The following is a 10,814-nucleotide window of genomic DNA, read 5'->3' on the forward strand; positions in this document are numbered from 1 at the left end:
TGGTGAGGGAGGCTGAAGATCATGGTCACTTTGGCCCTTTTATGTAGAGCCTGCGGTGGCACTGACCACCATAAATGAAAGTGTCACTTCGGGACTGGGAGAAAGGGTCACCAGAGCCTTACTGGGAGCGCCAGTGCGTGCTGTGGTAGGAGCAGGGCAGGGGAGGGGGAATTCTCTAGTCACCAGGTGAGCAAACAGCCCAGCATCCAGCTTATCTCTTCTTCAGGGGGGCCTCTCTAGTACAGAGCAGCCCCATGAGAAGCCTGACCTTTACCAGAGGCTGAGCAGTTTTTGTTAATCCCGAAGAGCCTTTTCTCTCCCTAAATCACACACTGCAGAGCCCGTGGGCAGCAGGGCCCTGCTTGTTCCTGAGGCTCACTCTAGGCAGGATCCCCACAGTCTCCTATTTCCTTTGGACGCATTAGGGCACAGTAACACCCGGGCAGCGCTTTCCCCTGTATTTTTATGTTCTGATTATGTAACTGTGCTGCTTGCATAACTGCAGCAACAATAAATGTAGGATTTGTCCAAGGATCAACCCAGGGCAGCTCCTGTCAGCCCGTTCCCGGGTGTCCCTCCCAGCCACCCCGCTTAGAACATGGAGATAGGTGGGTGCCGTGTGTATCAGTGAGACACACAGCTCGACGAGAAGTGTCCAGTTAGTTGTCCCTGCACCAGGGACCCCCTATAAAACACAAGGACATTGGAGCCTGTTATCTGAAAAATGCCTTATTTCATGTTTTACTCCTCACATTGGCTTTTCAGCACTGTTCAGTTGTTTATTTTCTCAGCAAGTCTCCTGTGTAATTTTTATAAAGATTACAAGCAGTATCACCAGTCTGCCCTACTTTTTGACAGTTCCATAAAATCAGTATTTTTACTTCAATGAAAAATGCATTGAAAATCACTTTCAGGAACATACCTTTAAGACTTCTTTTGTGACAACTTAAAAAAAGGTAATTCTGATGGCCTCCTTTTTCAGAAGATTTTTCACATTGTCATGACTCACTATCAAACAGAAGATTTTTGTAAAAATCGTTGGGCAGAATGTCCTGATTACACTGGACCTCAGTTTATACCATGTGACCAAACATGTATCTCTGAATATCACCATGTAAATACATACTTTTGGAAGCCTAGAACTATCACATGTTTAAGACCACCTGAAAACAAATAAAAAAGAAACACGTTGAAGCAGCGGAGAGCAATCCCTTACTCTGGCTCCTACGTGTGCCTGCATTAGTGACTTACCTTTGCCCACTGCCACCTATTTCCTTCAGACGTGTTAAGGTACAGTAACAACCGGGCAGCGCTTTCCCCTGTATTTTTATATTCTGATTATGTAACTGTGCTGCTTGCATAACTGCAACGACAATAAATGTAGGATTTGTGTAAGGGTCAACCCAGAGCAGCTCCTGTCAGCCCGTTCCCGGGTGTCCCTCCCAGCAGCCCCGCTCGGAGATAAGGTGGGTGCCGTGTGTGTATCGGTGCAGCCCGGCCGGGAACGTTTAGCCTGAAATAACGCTTGCATTCACTGCATGAGATCATGTCACCAGGTCTCACCGAAGCACACACGACAGACAGCCACCCAGGTGCCAGCTGTCCCCTTTCTGGGGGTATTCCCGCGGGCTGTCCCGCAGCCCTGCCGGGTCACCTCCCCTTCCCCGGGGCTCCCGCCGCCTGCGCGGGCGCAGCCGCGTTCGGGGCCGGGCGGGCGCCCCGGAGCCCCCTTTGTGAGCGCCCGGGCGGGCAGGAGCCGTGCCGAGCGCTGCCGGGGCCGGGGCCGTGCCAGCTGTCCCTGTCCCCGTTCCCGGGAGCGGGGCCCCGAGGGTCCGGCTCGGCCGCGAGTCCCGCCGCGGGGGCTCCGCCGGGCCGGGCCCCCCCCGCTGCGGCCGCATCAATCATTAACGGAGGCTCGGGTGTCCAGCGCCTCCCTCCTCGGGAAACCCTACCCGGGGCGGCGGGGGCGTCTCTTCCCGCTCCTCGGGAGCGCTGGATGCGCTACCGGTTTCCAGTTACCGCGATGCCGGGCGGCGGGGCGGGAGGAGCCGCGGCGGTGCCGCCACTGCCCCTGCTGCAATGAGTGATGCTGCCGGGGGCGGCGGCGGGGGCGGAGAGGCGCAGAGACACCGCGGATCCTCCGCCGGCGGTTGCGGGCGCAGCGGCTCTGCCTCGCCCGGGCGGCGGCGAGGCGGCGGGCCCGGGGCCGGCCGGGGCAGCGGCAGCAGCGGCACCATGCCGGCGGGCGAGGGGGACAAGGAGGAGGCGACGCCGCCGCCTCGCCCTGCCGCCCTGCTGCGGTGGGACGAGGTGCCCGAGGACTTCGTGGAGTGCTTCATCCTCTCGGGCTACCGGCGGCTGCACTGCTCGGCGCAGGAGTGCCTGGCCTCGGTGCTGCAGCCCACCAACGAGACCCTCAACTTCTGGACCCACTTCATCCCGCTGCTGCTCTTCCTCAGCCGCTTCGGGCGGCTGCTGCTGCTGCGGGGCGCCGGGGACGTGCCCTTCCACCACCCGGCCCTGCTGCCCCTCTGGTGCTACGCCTCGGGGGTGCTGCTCACCTTCGCCATGAGCTGCACGGCCCATCTCTTCAGCTGCCTCTCCCCGCGCCTCCGCGCCACCTTCTTCTACCTGGACTACGCCTCCATCAGCTACTATGGCTTCGCCAGCACCGTGGCCTACTCTTACTACCTGCTGCCGGGGCTGAGCCTGCTGGACGCCGGTGCCATGAGCCACTACGTGCAGCAGCGGCTGGGCTGGCAGCTGGACTGCAGCCTGCCCATCGCGGCCTACCGCGTGCTCGTGCTGCCCGTGGCCCTGGCGCTGGCCGTGGGCTGCACGGCCGCCTGCTGCCGCAGCCGCGCCGCCTGCTGCGCCTACCCCTTCGCCGTGCGCACCTTCGTGTTCGCCATGCCGCTCAGCATGGCCTGCCCCATCATGCTGGAGAGCCTCCTCTTCGACCTCCGCACCCGCAACCCCACGCTCTTCGTCTACTTCTACCGGCGCTACTTCTGGCTGCTGGTGGCCGCCTTCTTCAACGTCAGCAAGATCCCCGAGCGGATCCAGCCGGGGCTCTTCGATATCGTGGGGCACAGCCACCAACTCTTCCACATCTTCACCTTCCTCAGCATCTACGACCAGGTGCACTACGTGGAGGACGGGCTGGCTGAGTTCCTCAAGGCGCCCCTGGCTGCCCCCACCTACCTGGGCACCGTGGGGTACATGCTGCTCCTGACAGTCTGCCTTGCCGTGGTCGTCAGGAGGTTCCTCAACGTCGCAGACCTCTGCAAGCAGGACTAGCCCGGCCAGCAACCCTCAAGACAGTGACCACCGTACCAGTGACCCTTGGGCTGGAGACCCTCGGGCTGACGACCTTCCGACCGGTGATCCTCAGACCAGTCCCACCATGTCCTGAAGAAGCTGTGAAACCTGGGGGAAACACACTTGTGGAAGAGCCAGGTCCCTTTCATGGAGGGTTGCTGGAGAAAATGACCATGGCAGAACTGCTCGTGCTCTTTAAACTACTAGGTTACCAGGGGAAGCAAGCAAATGCTTACTGGTATGTTGCTGCTTAGAGTATAAGCTGAAATAATTTAGCTCTGCTACTAGGAAGAATGCATGAATGGTGAATGCCACTTACTAATTTCATAACAATTAGGTTTGAACTAGCTCTGTATATACATATATATTTATATATCTAGCTATATATTTATTAGCTACATATATGTGTATATATATGTATACACTCGAAGACATTTGTGCAATGATTACTCATAGACTTTTGATCAACTCCTGTGTGAAATTTCCTAGCAGATTATGCACTGACATTTATCTTCCTCTGTGATGCTGTAACAGGCCTTTGCAGCCACATACTGAATTTTAAATGCAAACAAATCGATAGCTATCTATAGTTTCTAAGGTCTTGCAGCCTTTTCAGCCAGGGAACAATAGATTTAACAGAGAGAGGAAAAACAGCTGTGAATTATTACAGAATTACCAGTTGATGGAGAGACTTTAATTAGACAGGCAGTGAGTGGTTGGTGTAACCACTCGGATACTAAAATAAAATAGAAGGATATGTAAAATAACTGAACCAGAAAGGGGTCAATGGAATGGGGGCAGGGGAAGAAGAAGGACACTGCATAATGGCATGGTTCTTCCCTCAACACGTCAGGAACATCTGTTGTGTTAAGGGGGTTGCTAAGGGGCCCCTTTATCTTCCCTGGTAAATCACCCCCAAATCAGCCCTTCAGAGTCAAAGTCAGATGCCAGACTTTCTATAAACCCCTGCCAAGCTCGGTGGGAGTTCTGTGGACGTAAAGAGAGTAACTGATGCATGAGATCTCATTCTGGATCTTTTAGAGAACTACATGGAACTAGTTTTCTTTTGCTCTTAAATTAGAGCACTGTCAGATTTACCATCCTAAAATTAGTTGCGGAATAAGGTACTGAGTTCAGGACTTAAAATCTGGCTACAGAAGTACTGGATACTGGCACTTTCTCATCATTCCCCACCTTTTCCTATTTTGACTCATTGTGGCTGCAGCTGGGTGTGTTGAAGTTCTCTTTCAGAAGCTTTGGGGGAGTTCAAAGACAAGAATTAAGAGATATTTTCCAAAGCAGCATCTTTTCAGAGCAACACAGATATTATTCTTGTCACACAACAAAGAGCTAACTACAGTTTGAACTTACCTCTGTACACAGAGACATTTTTGTAAGCTATATGCAGATTCTAAGCAGATGGGGTTTGATTTTGTCTGACAGAACAAGTTATGCAATAATATTACACAAGGGGGTTACATATCGAACTTCAGGTGAGAAACTACTTGTATATGCCATTGTCAGAAGAAAGGTGGTACTGCCTTATGAAATGCTGGTGTCAGACTGCACAACAGTGTAGTGGCTCTTTTACTCAGCCCCTACTGTAGAAATATATTTCTGCTTGGGTCTTTCCCCTATTCATGGACATGGCATCTGAACCCCAAGAAAATGTTTTGAGTCCAATTCCATAGTCTTCAGTAAGACAAAGCCCCCTTTGTTTATAATGGGAATATAGGAAGAGCTATATCTGGGGATTATGAGGCCAAATCCTCAATATGAGTCAGAATCATCACAGAAACCAATAATTTATATGTCCTGTACCAATGTCAGCTTTGTGAAAACTTCTCTTTGAAAGTGCATAAGCTAACAGAAAATTACACTCAATTTTATCTCAACCCATTTTAAGTACAATGGTTTGAATATTTTAGATTCTCAGTGAATGATTAAAATGGCCCAACAAAAAATGTACTCTTTGCCAGCCACAATTCTGCTAGTACATAATTTCTGATAGGGTCACATGTGGTCTCTTAAAGAGATTGGCTACAATTTTCTGAAACAGCAGTTCCCAAACTGTGGCCCCTTGAGTTATTGCTGATGGGCCATAAAAAACAGCATGGCCCCATGTGGCTGGCTGTGTTTGGTTATTATTTGCCAACCTCCATTAAAAGAAAATGAAAACTACATGAAGTATTTTTATTTTTACATATTTCCATTAACTTTTGTTACTCATAAATGTAGCATTGCTTTATTCAACCAACAAAGCAGAAAATGATCTGCACCACTGGGAGAGGAGGCTGGTTCACAACAATTATTCTTTGAAATGTGCTTTATATTGTGAAAACCCTGAAAACTCACAATAGAAAGCCAGTGGATCAAGACCTGCAACGATGTCATCCTATGAATTTCCACAACTGCAAAAAGAGGCCAAAAATCTTTGAGGTGGGCTGTATTCAAATTAAAATAATAGTGGCATAGTAGTTAGAGCCCAATGACTCATTCACTAATTATGTAGAAAGGGTTTGCCTGGGAGATGCCACTAGCATGTCCAACTAGCAATTAAAAACTAAGAAATAAATCAAAAAGGCCAGGGACAGCAAATCTCAGCACTAGAAGACAGCTCAGAAACAAGCAACAGTAAAAGCCAAATGTAAGAGACCAGGCTTTTAAAGCATACTGTATAATGAATTATATTTGTGCTTGTCAGTCACAATGTAGAGGACACCTCGAGAGGCAATGTCAAAAATGGCTGTTGCTAACTTGTAAAAATACATTTGATATTTGCAGTTAGGCCATGCAGGGTCATCTATATATATCTCAAAGACAGATAACAGTGTAAAGTTTGGATTGCAACCAGCTGCAATTTTACTGGAATCTTACTGCTCTTACAAGAGTGCCTGTGAGCCCCAGTCACGCTGGAGATTTGGTACCTGGCTCTGATACTAAGAATATTGCTTCATTTAGAAGCTTCCATTGGCAAATTGTTGGGGCACAGGTATAAGCCTGAGCACCTCATGGAATCATTTGTACACTCTGGTTGCAAGCACTGCACTCTGAGCCACTGTAAGCAGGCTGTGTGAATCCCAAGGGAATGGCCACAGGGAGATGTGATTAGAGTTTAAGAATTCTAATTAATGTGTTTTTGTTTGTCTGTTTGTTCAAAAAAATGTGGCTACAAATTAAAAAGGTACAGTAAGCATGGAGAATATCTAGGGAAATGCTACCAAGTGTCTGTGTTTATCCAGTGAAGGACATGTGGGGAGATAATTGCTCCATTTGCTGTGTCTGATAGCCAGTCTTCATAAATATGGACAGAACAAAACTGAGTTAAAAGAAGTTAAAAGTGGAACAAGATATCTATAATTATAGTGCTTGAATTTGCTCACGCAGAAGTGAGTCAGCATTTGTGTCACTTATAAGGGTGCAGGATGACTTCTTGGTGTGAAAGCACACATGACTGAACATGTGTAAGCATGTCCAGAGTTTACACAAGAGGTCTAACCTGCAGACTAGATGCATAAGGACATCCTAGAAAACGAACTTTTTTGCATAAGTACCTGTCATAAGGTTTTTATTGCCTGGGTACCTGCCATAAGGTGTACACTGTGGACTCATGCTTAAAACCAAAAAGGCTTTTTGGGCCTTTTGTGGTAGAATTTGTGTGGGGATGGGAGCCCAGGTGAACACTGGAGCTCAGCAGGATGGCCTGGACATGCCTGTGTGTCTTTCTGCCTTGGGCCAGCACTGAGCTCCAGACTGACAGGCCTGTGCCCATGGGAACTGACTGCTGATGGGGACAGTTCCCCAAGTGGTGGTGGCACAAACACCCCTCCTTGCAGTCAGCATGTGCCTAGAACTGCAGTCTACACACTGGCATATATTCAGCAAGCCCAGCTTCTGGGCACTTCCAAGTAGCCTGTGAGCTTTAGGCTCATGTTTGTGTAGGATTGATACACCTGATCTGTATTAATTATCCAGTGTTCTGTGGTGATACCTGATTTCTTCTGCAGCACACTCATTTGAAGGTCAGTATCCAGGGTATCTGTGAAGCTCTGAGCAGCTTTGTTAGCAAAACTGGAATGTGCAGTCTGGAAACACAGGGAAAGGTTTCATCTGCATGCTGCACTTGTAGAAATTTAGCAGTTAAAAGTAGAAACATGTTGGGTTTTTTTGCTAAAATGATAGTTCTGCTTAATTGTCCAAGTGTTGTGCTTATTATTTATTTGCTGAATCCAGCTACTTTGTCAGGTTTTTGTCAACAGTGTACCTGCAGAAAACGACAGTATGAAAGTTTTACTTCATGTTTAAGTAAACTCTGAGGCAGCACATGCATAAAGCATTATTGCACTAAACTCAGTTGATTACCATCCACATGCCTTACAGAAGCAAGTCATACCTGTAGTAATTGCCCAGAATAAACTGTTTTTCATTGCCTATGAGAGTCAAAATGACCAAGTGGCCAGTAAGAAGCTGAGGAGTCAGGCACTCCTGGAGGCTTGTCTCTGCTTTGCCACTGTCTGTTCTGTAATCTAGGGCAAGTTGTTTAAACTGTGTTCATTTTGAATGAATTTAATTCGTGTCAAACACTGGAATTGTACCAGGGTTGAATTTGACCCTCTGTGTCTCAGTTTCCACATCTGTAAGATGGGGAGAATATACCTTACCTACCTCGCAGGGTTGCTCTGAAGACTAGCTAATGTTTGTAAAGCACTTAAAAATGCAAAGACCCTCCTAGGTGCTAAGAAGAAATATTACTGAACTCCGGCAGAGAGAATGTTATTTTTTTCCTCATCTCACAGGGAGAGGAACATGAACGTTTCTAGACCGTGAACTCCTGGGACAAACCCTTGTCATTGCCATGCTCCTAGGAAGTTCATGTCCTGTGTCCTTTGGAGCTGATGGCAAAATTTCCACTGGCTTCAAGTAGGGGGCAATCAAGACCTAAGCAGTCTTAAATAGGCTGACTAAATGCTTAAGGGTCAGGAGTAAAGAGAAAAGATACATGACTTACGTGTTTTCTCTTCAGAAATTCTCACTGGTAACTCATACTGAGGGCATTGGAACACTGACAGGAGGCCTCGTCGTTCATTTAGCCATGGATTGTATTCTGGTTACCATGAAATAATGGAGCAAGATTTTCCATCAGTGTCTGTAAGCAATTTATAGAGTTCTCTATGAGTCTCTCCTGATTATGTCTCAGTTGCCACTGGGAATTTCAAACTACATCAAGCTACTTCTTATCAGGGTAAAAAGACCTTAAATAAATGAAGCTTTTAAGTAAACATGTGTAATCACTTGGGAACATAAAATTATATTGATCAAACAACTTTCTCTTTTTCCCTCCTGGTCCCCAAAACCAACAACTTGGAGCCAATCCTGTTATTGAGTGAAAACTGAACTTGGATCTTCTGACCCCATACGTGTACTCTTCCTTTGCCAAGGAGCCCTGAATAATAATAATCCTGCTAACCCACTCTGCCCATCTCCTGCAAGGGCTGATATAAACAGCACCACTGAGTAGAGGACCATGTTTTTAAGAGCTTTTCTAACTGGCAGCAGTAGCAGAGGGGAAAAAAAAGACATCAAAGGGTTTGAGTGGTTCATTAAGTCAAAGCCTCTACCATCAGAAATTCTCCCTGTCCAAGTATATTCCTAGCTTCTGTTAGACACATGTAAGTCAGGGCTACACAACCAACACCCAAATTACAGCTGAGACTTCACTCTCTTCTCCTCAGATGAGATGCAAGATGCGAGGCAGTGTCATATGCACTGAAAGACACTGGACTCCATTCAAGACACTTGGTGTCTTGGAGCTGGGTGTGGAATAAACTGAAATCATTTTCACATCTTGCTTAGACAGATGCTGCTTCATTCCACTGAATTCAGTAATAAATTATTGACCAAGACAAAGGAAGCAGGCTTTTGCTTAAAGTTGCCTGTAAGGAAACACCACCAGCAGACTTCTGCTTTCAGGGCAATTGCTTCCTGGGCCATGCTCAGAACTTCAGGATTCTGAAGTAGGGCTTCGCTATTTCATGGGAATGCCTTAGGATTTGTGGTTGTAGCTGGGGGTTCATAGTATGGAGAAACAGCTTATAGCAAGTCAATTCTGTCTGCTAGAGGTTCAAGCACGCTTCAGTAGGAGGTAACACGTTTAAGGGTCTGTGCATGCAGTGAACAAAAAGTGTGAATTTCATGTGGTTCTGTTGGGAGGGTTTGAAAATTTACTCTTTGTACACTTTTGGATGCTGACTACTGTCTATGTAATGACTATGCATTTTTAGCAAAAAAAAAGGTGTGAGCTATAAATAAAGTTAATTCTGAGTACATTTTTGCAGAAATGCATTTATAAAGTTTTTTGTCATTTCTTAGTACAACTTACTGGGACACCTGTGGGATCAGAAATGTGATGATTGCCTTTTTAGTTCTCCAATATCTATGCTAACTAATTAATGATAGACATCCCTGTTATATTAAGATCAATAATATGTATAAGGAGATCAGTGTTCAGCCTACAGAGCTCACTGAAAAATCATGAAATTGGTAGCAACAACATCAAGAATCACAGCAAAATACTGACTGCAAAATGAAGAGTTCTATTTGGCATCAAATAAAGTTTCCCATTTGGCAGAGTAGGAATGTTTCATGTGGCAAAATACTGTTTTCAGTCCAAGTCAGGCACCAAAAAGCACTCAATGAACTGCAATTACATAAAGTATCTGCTTTAAGCCTTTTCTATCAAAATTCAGCAGGACAAGATGTATCCCAACATAATTGCAGGCACCCCCCGATACTGTTAAAAGACTGAACACAATGGAAAACTATAGGATCTTCTAGTTGAGGTCTGTAGAATTCCTTCAAAAGTTTTAAAATTCTTGAGACTCTTATTTGCAGACTTTGTACATCCTATCTGAAATTACTTCAAGTATTTGATGATCCCAGCAAAAACATCCATTGCCCCCTCACAACCAGATGCTTCAAGAGACTACATCCTGCAAATAAACAAATGTTTCACAAGACTGCATCCTGCTGTTAAGATTTAAGGCCTTTCAAAGGGTTATCAGTAGGCTCTGGATCTGACTGCTGAATGTGAACATGCTGGAAGAAAACCTCACAAAACTGACAGAGCCAGTGAAGATGGGAAAATATTGAGCAGAATGGTAGGCAACAAAAGTGACAGCTGCTGGGACAGGTAATTTAGTGAGGTCAGTACCTCAGCCTTCAGCTGAGGTGGCTCCATAGTTACTCATCATGATAACCTACTGGAAATCTGAAGGCAATCTATATTTTGTTACAGCGACATCACATCTCTGACAAATGGCCCTAAAAGTCAGGACAGTGTATTTGTGGAGGAACAAAGGAACATCTGACACACAACAATAACCTTCAGATTTTATCTCATCACAGGATAATGTATGGTTAGTAGGATTTGTGAGTAGAGATGAAACTCATTAAAAATTAAAAAGATGGTAAAAATGTAGAGCAAATCAGTATTA

The 10,814-nt window shown here is 46.5% G+C and overlaps 2 protein-coding genes across 3 annotated transcripts in view; both read left to right on the top strand.

Moving 5' to 3' along the window:
- PCOLCE2 (procollagen C-endopeptidase enhancer 2) overlaps nt 1–10,814 on the top strand; it is a 55,524-nt gene that overhangs the window by 6,540 nt on the left and 38,170 nt on the right. Inside the window, exon 1 of one of the 2 annotated variants that reach the window (XM_051782055.1) lies at nt 3,446–3,559. The exons of the other annotated variant lie outside the window; for it this stretch is intronic. Coding sequence (XP_051638015.1) covers nt 3,489–3,559 — 71 coding nt within the window. The 5' untranslated portion in view covers nt 3,446–3,488. Of the gene's footprint in view, nt 1–3,445; nt 3,560–10,814 lie in introns of those variants that run through there. 2 annotated transcript variants of the gene reach the window in all.
- On the top strand, nt 1,782–9,663 carry PAQR9 (progestin and adipoQ receptor family member 9). The gene has a single exon (XM_051782056.1). The coding sequence runs from the start codon at nt 2,080–2,082 to the stop codon at nt 3,298–3,300; it is 1,221 nt and encodes a 406-aa protein (XP_051638016.1). The 5' UTR covers nt 1,782–2,079; the 3' UTR covers nt 3,301–9,663.

The sequence above is a fragment of the Manacus candei genome, unplaced genomic scaffold (genome assembly GCF_025592945.1).
Source record: "Manacus candei isolate 608988 ecotype Guabito, Panama unplaced genomic scaffold, ASM2559294v1 h1tg000015l, whole genome shotgun sequence".
NCBI lineage: Eukaryota > Metazoa > Chordata > Aves > Passeriformes > Pipridae > Manacus > Manacus candei.